The sequence below is a fragment of the Columba livia genome, chromosome 17, assembly GCF_036013475.1.
Source record: "Columba livia isolate bColLiv1 breed racing homer chromosome 17, bColLiv1.pat.W.v2, whole genome shotgun sequence".
Lineage (NCBI taxonomy): Eukaryota > Metazoa > Chordata > Aves > Columbiformes > Columbidae > Columba > Columba livia.
The window spans coordinates 13000769-13015885 of record NC_088618.1 but is presented as its reverse complement, the minus strand read 5'-3'; the positions used below and the strand labels follow the sequence as shown (position 1 = coordinate 13015885).

The 15117-nt window shown below is 49.1% G+C and overlaps 1 protein-coding gene across 1 annotated transcript; it reads left to right on the top strand.

Moving 5' to 3' along the window:
- Window positions 1-31: 31 nt before the first annotated feature.
- Window positions 32-14579, top strand: SF3A1 (splicing factor 3a subunit 1). The gene is made up of 16 exons (XM_065033954.1): window positions 32-242; window positions 2320-2435; window positions 4512-4716; window positions 5527-5784; window positions 6203-6277; window positions 6987-7137; window positions 7578-7771; window positions 8395-8512; window positions 8628-8813; window positions 9184-9305; window positions 9462-9704; window positions 10378-10588; window positions 11324-11478; window positions 12579-12680; window positions 12852-12923; window positions 13842-14579. The coding sequence occupies exons 1-16, from the start codon at window positions 177-179 to the stop codon at window positions 13941-13943; spliced, it is 2376 nt and encodes a 791-aa protein (XP_064890026.1). The 5' UTR covers window positions 32-176; the 3' UTR covers window positions 13944-14579.
- The last annotated feature ends 538 nt before the right edge of the window (window positions 14580-15117 follow it).

Genomic DNA, 15117 nt, shown 5'->3' with positions numbered 1-15117 from the left:
CCGGCGCATGCGCGCTGATCCCCCCCGCTGGTGGCCCGTAGCCCGCAGTCTGCGCGTGCGCCTGCTCGTGGCCTCTCCGTCACTTCCCGCCGCCATTTCGTCCGCGGCGTCGTCCGTGTCTGCGGCTTCTCTGGTGTCTCTGTTCCCGCCCGGCCCGGCCCCTCAGCGGGAGCACCATGCCGGCCGGACCCGTGCAGGCCATGCCCCCGGCGCAGCCAGCGCCCCCCGCCGAGAGCAAACCGGTGCGGACCGCGTGGGCGGGTGGACCGCGCTGAGGGGAGCGGGGCGGTCCGGGCCTGGGCGCGGGGGAGTCGGGCCCGCGGGGTTGGTGTGGGGTCGGTGTGGGGTTTGCCTTCCCACGCTGGCCCCTCGGCACGGGTGGGGGGCTGCGGTTCTCTTCTGCCGCTTGGCGCTGGTTGGGGCGGGTGTTTGGGGACGGGGCTGCGGCCTCTCCCGGCAGCCGCACCGCGCTGGGTGTGCGGGACTGCCGGGAGCTGTGGGGACAGCCCCGCCCGCGGGAGCCTGGGAAGGGATCCAACACACGGCCCGGGGTGTGAGGGAGCAGACCGGGCCTGGGCTCAGCGGGACCTCCCTGATTCACAGAATCCCAGAATGTGAGGGGTTGAAGGGCCCTGGAAAGCTCATCCGGTGCAATCCCCCCATGGAGCAGGAACACCCAGATGAGGTTACACAGGAAGGTGTCCAGGCGGGTTGGAATGTCTGCACAGAAGGAGACTCCACAACCTCCCTGGGCAGCCTGGGCCAGGCTCTGCCACCCACACCGCAAACAAGTTTCTTCTCATGATGTTTAAATGGAACCTCCTGTGTTCCAGTTTGCACCCATTGCCCCTTGTCCTGTCACTGGTTGTCACCAGAAGAGCCTGGCTCCATCCTCCTGACACTCCCCCTTTCCATATTGATCCCCAGGAATGAGTCCCCCCTCAGTCTCCTCTTGTCCAGCTCCAGAGCCCCAGCTCCCTCAGCCTTTCCTCACACGGGAGATGCTCCACTCCCTTCAGCATCTTGGTGGCTGCGCTGGACTCTCTCCAGCAGTTCCCTGTCCTGCTGGATCTGAGGGGCCACAGCTGGACACAATATTCCAGGTGTGGTCTCCCCAGGGCAGAGCAGAGGGGCAGGAGAACCTCTCTGACCTACTGACCATACCCCAGTTCTCCCATCCCAGCCGGATTCACCCCAAAATGTGGTGCAGCTCCTTCTCCAGCTGTTCCCGTGGTTCCACATGGCAGCATCAGTCCCTGAGAGCCCTTTTCTGAGTGAAAATTCTGGGTTAAGATTATAGACATTTTCCATACACATCTTTTATTTTATAACAATTTTTCCTGTGAAAGTTTCTCGGTGAGGAAAGAGGAGGGACGTCTTCAGTGTCCTGCAAAGAGCAGCTTCTGATCTGACTGGAGGATAAAGCCACCCCCAGGGAGGGTTCTGCGATTTTAGTTCAGATTCTCCTGTAGTGTCAATGGGAAAAGCGCCCTGCACAGCTTTTCTCTACAAAACAAATTTTGATGCAACCACGACAAGATTAAAAACAATGTGTTATTTAATCATTCAGATTCTAGTTTCTTCTAGTCCCACTGACCTCTAGGAACATTCGTAACTTCCAGCCTGTTTAGCAGTGCTGAGTTACTCCCAGATGTGTTTTTTAGGCTTTCCCCTGAGCTGCCTCTGGTCTTGGCATTTATAAACCCGCTCAGGGTCAAGGCTGAGTTAGTAAAAACCCCAGGAGGGTTTGTTTTGGTTCCCAGGGAGCAGCCCTGTGGCGGGTGCCCTTGAAAAGGTGACAAACGTCGTCTCCCACCCAGAGAATCTGGGGAGTTTGTGGGACTGTTTGTGGGTGATTCAGGCAAATCAGATGGTTTTGGGGGTGAGGAGAAGGACTGGCAGTGCTGCCCGCCATTTGGAATAATTAATTCTTACACAGCCTTCGTTAAACATGGGGTCACAGAACAATCTGTTATGGTGTGTTAGGATTGTTGTTCCAAGTGTAGGTGAGGAAGTTGAGAGAGAAGGGAGATGAATTTTCCAGCTCATCCAACTGAAAATAAACCTAGTTTGGGTTTGTCACCTACCAGGCCTTGCTCTCACCTCCTCATGCTGATATGTAGCACGTTACTCGATATTATTTGAAATTGCTTCTGTTCTCAGCTTTGATTTAGGCTGTTTGACTGCAGACACCACAGTGAAAGATGCCTCCCCATTCCACCACCTCATCACCTTTCGAATAGTTGCTGCAGTTGTGAGGCAGCAGTACAGAGAACTGTAAGAAAAATATGGATTTATAAATATTCATTTTTATTACAGCCAGAAGAGGAGCCGAAAGAGGAAGCGGCGGCACCAGCCAAGCCTGTGGTAGGGATTATTTACCCTCCCCCGGAGGTTAGGAATATTGTCGACAAGACTGCCAGCTTCGTAGCCAGGTAAGTGACACTGGTGTCACCTCGTGTGTCCTGGGATCTCCACGATTCTCTTCTGCGCAGCTCCGGGAGCTGCAGCAGGTCACGCTCCTGTGACATGACGTGGAGAATTCTAAGGATTGAGTCTAAACCCGCGAGGCTGTGGGGAAGGATATTCTACTTAAGAGGTTTAAGCCACGCTTTGCTAGAAAAACTGATTAAATAAAGTTCTTGGCAAAATCTATAGCATGTGCTGCAATAACCAGGTGACAGTTCCTGTTCTGAGTGATCTGAAGGGGAAACAACATTCCGGGTAGAACGGGAGCCTCGTTACAGGAGCCACAAGGAGCCGTCATTGTGTAGGTGTTGAACTTCCCAGAACAAGGATGCTCATGTGCCTGTCGAGCCCTGAGGTGACATCCTGCCCTTGTTTGTGTGCAGCTCTGTGCATGTCCAGCATAGGGCAACGAAGATGATGAAGGGAGTGGAGCACCTCCCTTATGAAGAAAGGCTGAGGGAGCTGGGTCTCCTTAGTTTGGAAAAGAGGAGAATAAGGGGGGACCTCATTAATGTTTATAAATATATAAAGGGTGAGTGCCATGAGGATGGAGCCAGGCTCTTCTCGGTGGCAAACAATGATAGGACAAGGGGTGATGGGATCAAGCTGGAACACAAGAGGTTCCGCTTAAATTTGAGAAAAAACTTCTTCCCAGTGAGGGTGTCAGAGCACTGAACAGGCTGCCCAGGGAGGTTGTGGAGTCTCCTTCTGTGCAGACATTCAAAACCCGCCTGGACATGTTCCTGTGCGACCTCACCTGGGCGTTCCTGCTCCAGCAGGGGGATTGGACTAGATGATCTTTTGAGGTCCCTTCCAATCCCAAACATACTGTGATACTGTGATGTTCATCCAAACCTTGATCATTTCTCTCCTGTGACAGCCAGGAGGAGAAACTTGTATGCTCCCTGAGGACAGGTGAGCCACATAGCAATATTTTTCCCCTGTTGACTGTAGCCAATTGATTAGCATGAGTATTGATGTCGAATTCAGGGCAAGAGTCTAAAAGTTGAATAAATTTTACTCACACTTCTTGTATTTGCCTAATGTCATCACTCTGCAAGTGCAAGCTGTTGGTGGTAGCTGGGCCATCTTCCGCTGTGGGTTTTGTTAATGCTTAAGTATTTCTGGCCGTTCTATCGCTACGTGAGCTCTCAGGGGGCTGGATCTTGGTTGTCATGCAGCGTACAAATAGCACAGAAGGTAAATACCTCCTCAGGTGGCTCTGCAAATTCTTCACCTTTGCAACCCCGAGACAGGCTGAGCGCTGTGTGCTTTCACCTCGCTGAAGCTGGGGGTGACAGACAATTCCAAAACGCTGGTCTAGCCAGAGACACTTATTGTGTAACTACTCTCTGAAGTGCTGCCAAGGAGCATTGGCTTCCTCTGAGCATAAGGAAGGGGCTGTTTATCCTTTGGTATTGTAGAGGCCTCCTTGTTTGGAGCAGGCTTAGCGTCTAAACAAGACCTAGAGGCCTCCAGAGAAGGTGAAGAGAAACGTGGTACGGCAGCATTAATTTTCTGAAACTACCCCGAAATCAGTGCCTTGCGCTTTGGGTGGGAGGAAGGGACGTTACCCCACTAAAACTTGGGGCTCTCCTAAATGCAGCACTCCTATGTGATCAGTGTCTGGACACACTGACCATTACCTGCATTTTTCCTTTATATGAATGAAACCAGTCTTAAAAGCTTGTTAATAGAGCAAATAAAATTGGTCTGATAAGTAACTTGTAAATTTCATCTAATAAATTGTCTAATCCAGTAAATGATCTATGAGATTGTGGAACACTTATGAGGTCTTAACTGTCTTAAATATTCACTGCAAAGCATTACAGACTAAATTAGGGCAAATGCCTTTAACTTGTGTGTGTACAACTGGCTGCTGTGCTGGGCATGAGTTTCATAGAGGGAAATTCCTTCCACGTGGGAGAGAAAATTGTCTTCTGAGGGGCCGATACATCAGCATGTCGTATTATGAAAGAAATAGGCATTTACACTTGAGTTGATGGTCATTCATCTAAACAATTTCTCTTTTTCCTCCCCAGAAATGGTCCAGAATTTGAAGCTCGAATTCGTCAGAATGAAATAAATAACCCCAAGTTCAATTTCTTGAATCCCAACGACCCTTACCATGCGTACTACCGGCACAAAGTCAGCGAGTTCAAGGAGGGGAAAGCCCAGGAGCCCTCGGCTGCCATTCCCAAGGTCATGCAGCAGCAGCAGAGCGCTCAGCAGCAGCTCCCGCAGAAGGTCAGTGTTGCTGTCGCTTCGGTCGAGAACTCGGCTGCTACTGGTTGTGTCACAGCCTGGTGTTAAGCAGAAGGTCTCAATGACCAGGCAAATTGAGTTATTTATACATTTGTGAAAAAGACAGCACCAAGAGGCTTGGACAGTGTCTGGGACTTTGTTTTGGTGCCAGTGTGCATCCTCCAGTTGCTGATAACTTGAAGTTATGTGTGAAACTCAACGGTATCTAATTATACTCGGTCTTTTATATTTATGTTTAGTTGTATATTGATTTATCTGCTACGTACACTAGCGATCGCTCAAGCCGTATGAGCTCAGGACTTCTTCCATGGGCAAGTACCTTCGAATCCCTTGGAGTTCAGTTTGGGCTCGTTGCATGCACTAGTTTCTAGAAATCATTTTTTTTCTGCCAGAAGGATCAACTTTAAATTATGAAGTACGAAACATTGCTAATTTTTTTTACCTGTGCCTTTATACCTGCTGGATGGAGAAGGGGCACTGGCTTAGTCAGAGTCTCTGACACTTTGTATGGCCGGCAGTCGCTTTGTGTGTTATTGACTGTCCTGGAGGATCACAGCAAGTCCTGATATTTCCAATTCTGTTAGCTGTTGAGGAAACATTTATTTTCCAGTTGGCCTAAATACAGATATCCAGTTATATTCTGTGATGCTAATTCTTCTCATCCTTGCAGCTGCCAGGATATCTGGATCGATGTTGCTTTTCCACAACAGCTGAAGCAAAAACGGGCTCTCTGGAGTGTTTGATAACAATTTATTCCTTCAGTCACTGAGCCGTCTCCGTTCCGCTCTGCAGGTGCAGGCCCAGGTGATCCAGGAGACGGTCGTTCCGAAGGAGCCGCCTCCAGAGTTCGAGTTCATTGCGGATCCTCCCTCCATCTCAGCCTTCGACCTGGATGTGGTGAAGCTCACGGCGCAGTTCGTGGCTCGCAACGGGCGCCAGTTCTTGACTCAGCTGATGCAGAAGGAGCAGCGCAACTATCAGTTCGACTTCCTTCGCCCCCAGCACAGCCTCTTCAACTACTTCACGAAGCTGGTTGAGCAGTACACAAAGGTACTCCTGGCACTTTGATTCTTCCAGCAGCAATATTGGTTTTTTAAGCCCTGCAAAACAGACTTGAAATATGTGCAGGTCTAGGAGTCCATCCTTTAAATCTTGCTCTTTGAGTGGATGTCTTGTGTATTATTGGCAGCGTGCAGCACTGAACACAGTGAGCTGCTCCTTAAATGTACCAAACACTACTGTAACATAAGTAATAGTTGTGGGTTTTTAAATATGGACAGTAGTTGGAAGGCCAGGAGTGACTATTTTTAAGTATGAGCAATCAGTAGTGAGGGGGTTGCAACAGAATAAATGGAACATAGCCCCAGGGGCCTGCGGGTGCTTTTATCAGTGTGGAAAGAGAATAGTTACTGTAAGGAAGCTATGGCAGAAAGAATTGTCACCAACTGTCATGCAAAATATGTTTCAGATCTTGATCCCACCGAAAGGCTTACTGCTCAAACTCAAGAAAGAGGCTGAAAATCCCAAGGAAGTCCTAGATCAGGTATTGCAGGAAAAATTTGCAGAACTGCTGAAGCATTTCAGATGTGTTGAATTTTTTCTCTTTGCGCGTTTCTGACTTATTGGCAACCAACAAAAACATACAGAGAATAAAATGAATGTGTCCTGTGTAGTCACCTGGATACAGGGTACCCAGGTGTGTCTTTAAACTACTAATTTAATTAGTGTTACTTGTGGCACCACAGAGGCATAGATACTGCACAGCACCATTTCCAAATGCTTTACAAAGCAGAATGTTTCCCTCAGACAACTTTACCATGACACCTCAGCCACTTAAAGTCCTTCCAAGCTGTTCTTTATGACTTGGCCATCTGTCTCTGTCACAGAGGCTGGTTTTGCTTTGGAAAGATGATGTTACGGGGTTGTGATGAAGTGTCTGTGAATTGTTTGCTGGCCGTGAATCTGCAGTGGTACCTGAGTCATGTTGTACTTGTGTGGCTGGGTCTTGGCTCAATAAATCTGCACTTCCAGCTGCAGAAAACCACTTTACAAAGCTGGTGCAGTGCTTTACTCAATGGGCAAATCTATAGTTTCTAAATGAAATAGAAATATTTGTCGTGCCAGGCTTCTAAAGTAGCACTTATGTGAGTGCCCTGAAAGGGTTGGTAGTGTAAACTTGTGGATGCTGTAGAGATGACAGTGATGTGTTTCTCGTCTGACATCTGGTGTTTGCTTTGCCTCTGCTCGTGCAGGTGTATTACAGAGTGGAATGGGCAAAGTTCCAGGAGCGAGAGAGGAAGAAGGAAGAGGAGGAGAAGGAAAAGGAGCGTGTTGCTTATGCCCAGATTGACTGGCATGACTTTGTGGTCGTGGAAACAGTGGACTTCCAGCCCAGTGAGCAAGGTACTGGAATTCAGTGCTGTGACCTCTCTGACATGCTGCTCCCTTTCAGTAGGGAAACGCCCTTTTTGGACAGCCGTGGGGTTTTACAGCTGTGTATCTGTCAAAGAGAAAAGGGAAAGCCGCCTAGTGACAGTGTGCAGGGCTGGGTGTTTCTCTGAAGTCAGCACAAAGTCCAGGACTGCACTAGTGTCTGCTTTTCTGCCAGGACAGCAGAACTTGTCCCACTTTCCAGTGATGCTTTCACCTATAAGTACCTTCACCTTCATGTGTCTTGCTGGTGTTGGTCTGTGTAGACTCCATCCATTCCTCCCTAAACACCTTGGCTTCCAGGACCTTTTGGTGCTACTGCTTTGTAAAGAAACTGCTTTTCGTTCAAGAAACTGATGCATTGAGGAATGATACAGGATAGAGAAACAGAATCTTTGGGTTTTGCCTTGTAGGGAATTTCCCTCCTCCCACCACTCCAGAAGAGCTGGGAGCTCGAATCCTGATCCAGGAGCGTTATGAGAAGTTTGGGGAAAGTGAGGAAGTAGAGATGGAGGTGGAGTCAGATGAAGAAGATGAGAAACAAGAGAAAACAGAGGAGCCCCCAGCCCAGCCAGATCAAGACACACAAGTACAGGATATGGATGAGGTAACTCGCCAACAGAATCAGCGTTACCTTTGTCCAGTGCAGGGTGTGTGGTTTACGGTGCCCTTCACTTTCGCTGTCAGAAGTTCCTCAGTTTCTTGAAGAAATTAGATTTCCTTCTGATGGAATTCCAAGACACCTTGTTCCTGCTGGTATATGGTATTTATAATGTTTTCCTGACGATACAATTTCCAAGAGAGAAATCTAGTAGTTCTGTCACCTAATGGTGTGGGGTTTATATTTTCGTGATCAAGCCTTTTGGGCTTTTTTCTGCACAGGGTCTGGAGCACTGAAAGATGACTCATTTTAGACTCTTCCTCTAAGCTGGTTTTCTGGTAACAAGGAACACGAGCGTGGTTGACCATAAGCCCCTGCTCACTGTGCTGTGGCGATGTGGAAGCTGAGGAGCACTTGCTTCCTCTTCTGCCTCTGCTGAATTTCTGAATTCATATTATCCAGAGGAACCACTGGAGCGTAGGTGTCCAGAGGCAAAATAACTCTGTTGCCTTGGAGCTGCATCATCACTTCTTCCAGCCCCGCATAGGAATTTTAGACCTTTCTCAAATATTATTTGTTGATATTTGACTACAGGAACTTGATTATGATTTTTTTTTTTCCTAAATAAGGGGTCAGATGATGAAGATGAAGGTCAGAAGGTTCCTCCTCCTCCAGAAACCCCAATGCCACCACCTCTCCCTCCCACACCAGATCAAGTCATTGTGCGGAAAGATTACGATCCCAAAGGTAAATCAGGCTGGTGAAGAGAAGCTTTTATTTCTCCCTGAATAATCTCAGAATCATTTGTTTCTAGGCTGCATCCTCTGGTGTGTTTTTTAACAGCATGGTTTTGTTTTTCTAGCCTCAAAACCATTACCACCCGCCCCAGCTCCGGATGAGTATCTTGTTTCCCCCATCACTGGAGAGAAAATTCCTGCCAGTAAAATGCAAGAACACATGCGAATCGGCCTCCTGGATCCTCGGTGGCTGGAGCAGCGTGATCGATCCATCCGTGAAAAGCAGAGCGATGACGAGGTCTATGCCCCAGGTCAGCTCGAGCACCCAACACACCTTGGAAAACCCGAGTTCCTACATGAGTTCTGTGAACTCTTCAGGTGTCCCCTCGCTCCCCCAGCTCCCACCGAGGAAGAACATCTTAAATATGGTTTTCTGCGTGATGTCCTTAGTGTACTGATTATGTGGATGCATTTGTCGTTCGTACATTGAAGCCTTTCTGTAAATTTAAAGGCAAAGAGCATTGACTGCTGCTGGCCAGCCATCAGTTCCAGTCTCTTTCTAAAAAGAGCAGTGGTCAGCCATTAGGTACCAAACAGTCTAAAGGTCATGAAAAAAGGCTTGATGATGTTTGCCTTTGATTTTATCACTTGAGATTCTACGATTTCTCTTTTTGCCTGCAGGTTTGGATATTGAAAGCAGTCTGAAGCAGCTGGCAGAACGCCGTACTGATATCTTCGGTGTAGAAGAGACTGCCATTGGTAAAAAGATTGGTGAAGAAGAAATCCAGAAACCAGAGGAAAAGGTAGAGTGAAAACTGTGGTTTTTAACAGGTTCCTGTAGTGTTAATACTCAGAGAGACACGAGGCTTGTGAACTTCGTTCTTGCTGTGAAGCTGCTCTCTTGATTTATTTGCAATTTGGACAGGCTGGAGGTATTCTGATTTATTTTATCCTCTCAGGTGACCTGGGATGGCCACTCGGGCAGCATGGCCCGCACACAACAGGCTGCTCAGGCCAATATTACTCTCCAAGAACAAATCGAAGCCATCCATAAGGCCAAGGGCCTGGTGCCAGAAGATGACAGCAAGGAGAAGATCGGTCCCAGCAAACCCAATGAAATCCCCCAGCCGCCCCCTCCTTCATCAGCATCGAATCCCCCGGCCAGCGCTCCGCCCATCACATCCGTCCCTCGTCCACCCACTGTAAGTGTTTGGGCTTCCAAACGCAAATGGCTGTGGCTGGAGCTAATTAGAAGGGAGTCCTGATGAAGGTCAAGGGTTACAACAGCGGGGCACTGGCTTGGAAGCAGATTTTGAGTGAAGTTCATGTTTCCAAATGACCCTTAAACCAGCAGAGGAACCCCCTTGAACTTGCTGTTAGAAATGGAAAACAAGACTTAGGTGGAGCTTTTTGTCTTCAGAGGTACGGAACAGATGTGATCAGCTGGGCAGAGGAGGAACCTGGGCAGTAAGATAGTGGAGGAAGGGTGGATGGCCAACAAAGGGAGGGGTGAGGCCTTTTTTTAGGTGTAAAAAAGCATATAATGCAGAACAGAAGTACCCGCAGGTAAGAAACGTTTGCAGGTGACTCACTTGCCTGGTGTTCCTGCCCAAGGGTTCTGCTGCGTGACTCTGAACTAGCTTCTTTCAGATGGCTACATGCTCATGTTTTGAGTGGTGAGGGAAGGAAGAACCATTTGTTGTGTTAATGAAGCTTCTGTCCCTGTGTACAGGCAGCTCGAGCTGCTCACTGAGGTCTGCAGCAAGTCCTGGCCAGCAGAAATCCTCTGTTGTCTGGGTTGTTTTAATCAGGATTGTGCACAGCACCGAGCGTTCCTGCACGTACCCGCTAAGAACAGTTACCCTCTCTCTCCAGATGCCCCCTCCCGTTCGCGCTGCTGTGGTTTCTGCAGTTCCAGTCATGCCTCGGCCCCCGATGACGCCCGTGGTCCGTTTGCCTCCTGGATCCGTCATTGCCACCCCCATGCCACCAATAATCCACACCCCGCGCATCAACGTGGTCCCCATGCCGCCCTCCGCTCCTCCCATCATGAGCCCCCGCCCACCTCCCATGATAGTACCCACAGGTTGGTAACTTCAGCTTTCTCTGGCGCATTGTCAGCTAATTGCTGTCGAACGTGGGCTCGAGCTTTGATTCTTTTTCCCGTTTGTGCCTCTGATAATGGCGTATAATTGGGATTGCAGACCCTCAGTCCTATCATTGAGAATTTTGGGGTATTCCACACAACTTCTGGGCTCAAGCCTCCTTCTGCAGCATGAAATACAGAGAACTGTGGCTCAGCTCTTTCGTGTCTGTGTCCCCGGGCGCCTGCCCAGGGGAAGATGAAGATCTCACGCGCTTTCCAAAAGGAACCAGGGTGAAGGGGAACTGCCAGCTCTTACAGCTTGTGACAGAAGTTGCTGCTGCAGGAGGAAAAGCTGTTGCCTGGCCCCTTCATAGCATTAAGTGCTTTTAAGTTGCAAAACACAATGTAAAGAACAATTCTTAATTTTTTGTTGCTTTTAATCAAGATGCTGGCCCTGCTACATGCCAAACCGAGAGTGCTTTCCTTTTTGCAAGATCTGCAGGAAGCTCTTCTGCCGCTTGTTGTCTTTTCCTGGACTGGTTCCCAATATAAAAGATCTCCTAACATTTGAAGTTTGCATGTTACTGCTGGTTGTGTTAACTTCCTCTGTGTAGCATGGCATCTATTTTCAGCCTTTACTGCCCTGCTAAAGGAGTTTTTGTGTGAGGGAGTGTCTGCTGCCTTACCCAGTGGATGACTGCAGCTTGTTTTGTGTCCCCCCCTGTCCCTTTTCAGCATTTGTTCCTGCCCCTCCCGTGGCTCCGGTTCCTTCCCCAGCGCCAATGCCTCCCGTTCACCCACCACCGCCCATGGAGGATGAGCCGGTCTCAAAGAAACTGAAGAGCGAAGACAGCCTGATCCCAGAGGAGGAGTTTCTGCGCAGGAACAAGGTACGGCTGCGGGCTGGCGGCTTGGTGAGACGTGTCCTGTCATAGAATCACAGATGGTTTGGGTTGAAGGACCTTCCCAGCTCCCCAGTGCCCCCCTGCCATGAGCAGGGACATCTGCACCAGCTCAGGTTGCTCAGAGCCCCGTCCAGCCTGGCCTGGGATGTCTCCAGGGATGGTTCATCCACCACCTCTCTGGCCAACCTGGGCCAGGCTCTCACCACCCTCAGCCCAAACAATTTCTTCCTCATGTCCAGCCTGAACCTCCCTCCTTTAGTTTAAAACCGTCACCCCTTGTCCTATCGCAACAAGCGCTGCTGAAAAGTCTGTCCCTGCTGGGCTGTCGAGCCTGCTCTTCCCAAATGGGATGTAAAGCCAGTTCACTGCACGGACGAAGATGATGTGCAAAAGCCCTTCAAGGGAGTGACTTTCTGGGCTGGCTCCTTCCTGGGCAAACAGAACTGCTTGGTATTTTACTGGAAAAGCAGCACAGCACTGCAGACAGAAGTCAGTAAGATAGTACTCTTCTGTAATTAAGGGCAGTGAGATGCAGGTTTATATTAACGTAAAGAACTAAAGCTGATAATAAGCTTTTAAGCAGAGGACCGCTAAGCTGGAGATGTGAGGAGATTTAGTATATCAATGTCAGCATGATAGCGTGGCAGCGTGGTGTATTCTGTAACAACACGAACTAAATGTTAGACTGAATTCCTTCCCGTCATGGGTTGAGGTTTAAGTCCTTTAAGAAAGACTATCCGGTTTTCCTGGACGTTGCACAGAGAAGCTGTCTCATGTTTAATGCTTCATACGTTCTCTCTCTGATATTGTGAATGCATGTGGTACTTAGTGAATGGCACACAAAGGAGGGACTAGTGTGAGAAACCCAACTAAATGTTTTATTTTGGTAACAGTGAAGTAACTTTCTCACTGTTGAGGCAAATACATTTCCATGTATTTACTGAGAAGTCAAGATACGTGGCTAGTTTTGGAAATAAATAATTTGTCTGCTGGCGCTGCATTTCTATAAATAATTTCTCTGCTGCTCTTTTATCAGAGTCCTGAGCCTCCTTGCCTGTAAGAGACGTTATCTTTGTTTCCTCCAGGGTCCAGTCACGGTCAAAGTCCAGGTTCCCAACATGCAGGACAAGACGGAATGGAAGCTGAACGGCCAAGTGCTGGTGTTCACGCTGCCGCTCTCCGACCAGGCACGTAGCTCATTAACCCGGCCTTTACCCCTTGTTTTCTTGTGGCATTGCTGTGCTTTCGGAACAGCAGTTGACCTGCATGGCAGCAGCTATAAAACTTGGGGTGTTCCCCCTGCTGCAGGCTCATGCCTGGGGGAAAAAAGCCTGAGCAAGCTCTTTGCCTCTTCCCAGGTATCTGTTATAAAGGTGAAGATCCACGAGGCCACGGGGATGCCGGCTGGGAAACAGAAGCTGCAGTACGAGGTGGGTATAAGCCCTACAAACACTGTTTCAGTGCTTTCTTGCATAAAAACTGACTTTTTACAAGAAAAACCTGCAAGGCACCCACTGAGATATTGGGGAGAGCGGAGTGGGGAGTGGTGTTTGTCCTGTCTGTACAGCACACTTGGTGACAGACCAGCACAGTTAGAGCAGGCCAGGCCTTCAGTGGGTGACATCTGTGGATCTTCACGTTGTTGCTGTGGCAGATGAGGCCTCGAAGAACAGGCCTCTCCAAACCCAGCCTGTTGTTCTCTTGGCTTGCTTTAACATGTAAATGCAGCAGTCTGCTCCCACCGTTCTGTCGCCTGTGCTCTGGAAGGTGGGTGAGCGAACCTTGAAGCCCTGGCAGTTGTGACAAGATTGTCTGCAAAGCACGAAGGGGAAGGGAGCGCTCTCTCTTCCTCTGGAGACGGGAGCTGCAGAAAGGCACCCTTCCTTTTTCATAACTTGGTTCCAGTCATGCAGAGGCACAACCTGCTGCCTAAGCAGTGAACTTTGTGCACTCACCTCCTCGGGGTTCATCTGTGGGCAGAGACTGTGTTAACCCTTAGCGAGAAAGGCTTCACTGATTTGGTTTTTCTTTTAAGGAAATAAAAGAGGGGGCAGGGGGACTGGAGCTAAATTACTTCACTTGTTGTGGTGTCTGTCTTTATATATTTGTAGAGGTTTATAGTGTGTGTTGTCTCTGTACCCTTGCGTCATTCCCAGCATACCCAGTGCTGGTCTGCTGAGGCACTGGGTTCTCTCTGAGGTTTTTCAAAGCCCACGGTGTTGTCATCACACTGTTCCAAGAGCAGGGCCAGGAGGGCTTTGTCTAAGGGGGGTTTGTGGGAAGAAAGCATTAATATTCTGCCGTGACTGTTTGATTTTGTATTGTTTATTTTTCTCTCCTCCTCTCAGGGCATCTTCATCAAGGATTCAAACTCCCTGGCTTATTACAACATGACGAGCGGCTCTCTGATCCACCTGGCACTCAAAGAAAGAGGAGGCAGAAAGAAATAGGAGCCGTGGAGCCCGGAGATGTGATGCGGCTGCGATGCTGCTTGTGTGTAACCCCGACCCCTCGAATCCTCCAGCCCTTTAGGGGCTCCTCCCAACTCTAGTTTGAAAAAAGGGACTGTGAACCCCGCGTTCGGATGGTTAATAAGGGAGGGGAAGCTGATGGAGCCCTGAAAGTTGTGTAAATGTAGTGACCTAGTACATACCCACAGCAGTCCGTTAGTGATCGACGCTTTGCTCGAGTGCTGGCTCCCCGTTGAACTCCCTCGTGAAGCGACATCGAGGTCATGCCCAGCTTAGTCTAGATCCGTCTTTGAGGGATTTACCCCTACCAAGAACATCAGCTGTCTGACCGCAGTGCTTGCCGCTTCATTTAACCTTCTTCTAATTGAAAACTTCTTCCTTCTCAACGTACTTATTAAGCCCCTTGTTCTTTCTCTGTCTCTGATTTATCTGCAAGATCCTCTCGCGCTGACCCTGACTTGGAAACTTATCCTCCCTCAGCCTGAGTGTACGCGGCTGTTCCTGCGGTGGAGGAGACGCGGGGCTGTGTACGCTGAACAGCTTCACGCTGCCTCTGTACAGCCTGCCGTTTGTTTTAATAAACGTGCATCTCGGTGCAGGGTTTGGTCTGTCACAGCTCTCGGTCCTCGGCTTTTTAGGCTTTTTAGACAGGGATGTGCACTCGGGTTGTGGGGAAATACATTGGGGTTTTGTAATTAAAATAGGAAATACTTTTGAGGAAAGGCTGCAAGAAAAGGGTTTTGTTAAAATTTCCCTAAAGCTACACAGTTACTCCTCAGTGTAAAGCTCATGTCTGAGCGGGGGGCGCTTTGCACTTAGTGAGAATTGTATTGGAAATCGTGTTTTCCGCCTCAGCAGCCGGCACCTCTTGCTGCGGGAGAGCACTCAGGTCTGGAAAATGGGTTATTGCTGTGCCTTCAGGCAGAGCTGTGGTGCAGTTTGATACAAACACAACACAGAGCACAATTAATCTACAGTGAGATAATTAGGCACCAAGGAAAAGGAAACCGGCCGTTGCTGCCCCAGCAGCTGTGTGATTTGGGTACCTCTGCTCTCCTTTTGGATAATCCACAGCCGTGGATTTATTATTTTTAGCGATGGTCGGGTGTTACAAACATCCTGTTTACCTTCTGCGCTTTGTGGGGAGAGAGGC

What these genes read in the sequence shown, in the direction of transcription:
- SF3A1 (XM_065033954.1), top strand. Translation starts at nt 177, where the DNA reads ATGCCGGCCGGACCCGTGCAGGCCATGCCCCCGGCGCAGCCAGCGCCC. An exon ending in CTTCCAGCCCAGTGAGCAAG is followed by an intron (nt 7,138 to 7,577) that starts GTACTGGAATTC and finishes TTTGCCTTGTAG; the next exon opens with GGAATTTCCCTCCTCCCACC. An exon ending in GAAAGATTACGATCCCAAAG is followed by an intron (nt 8,513 to 8,627) that starts GTAAATCAGGCT and finishes TTGTTTTTCTAG; the next exon opens with CCTCAAAACCATTACCACCC.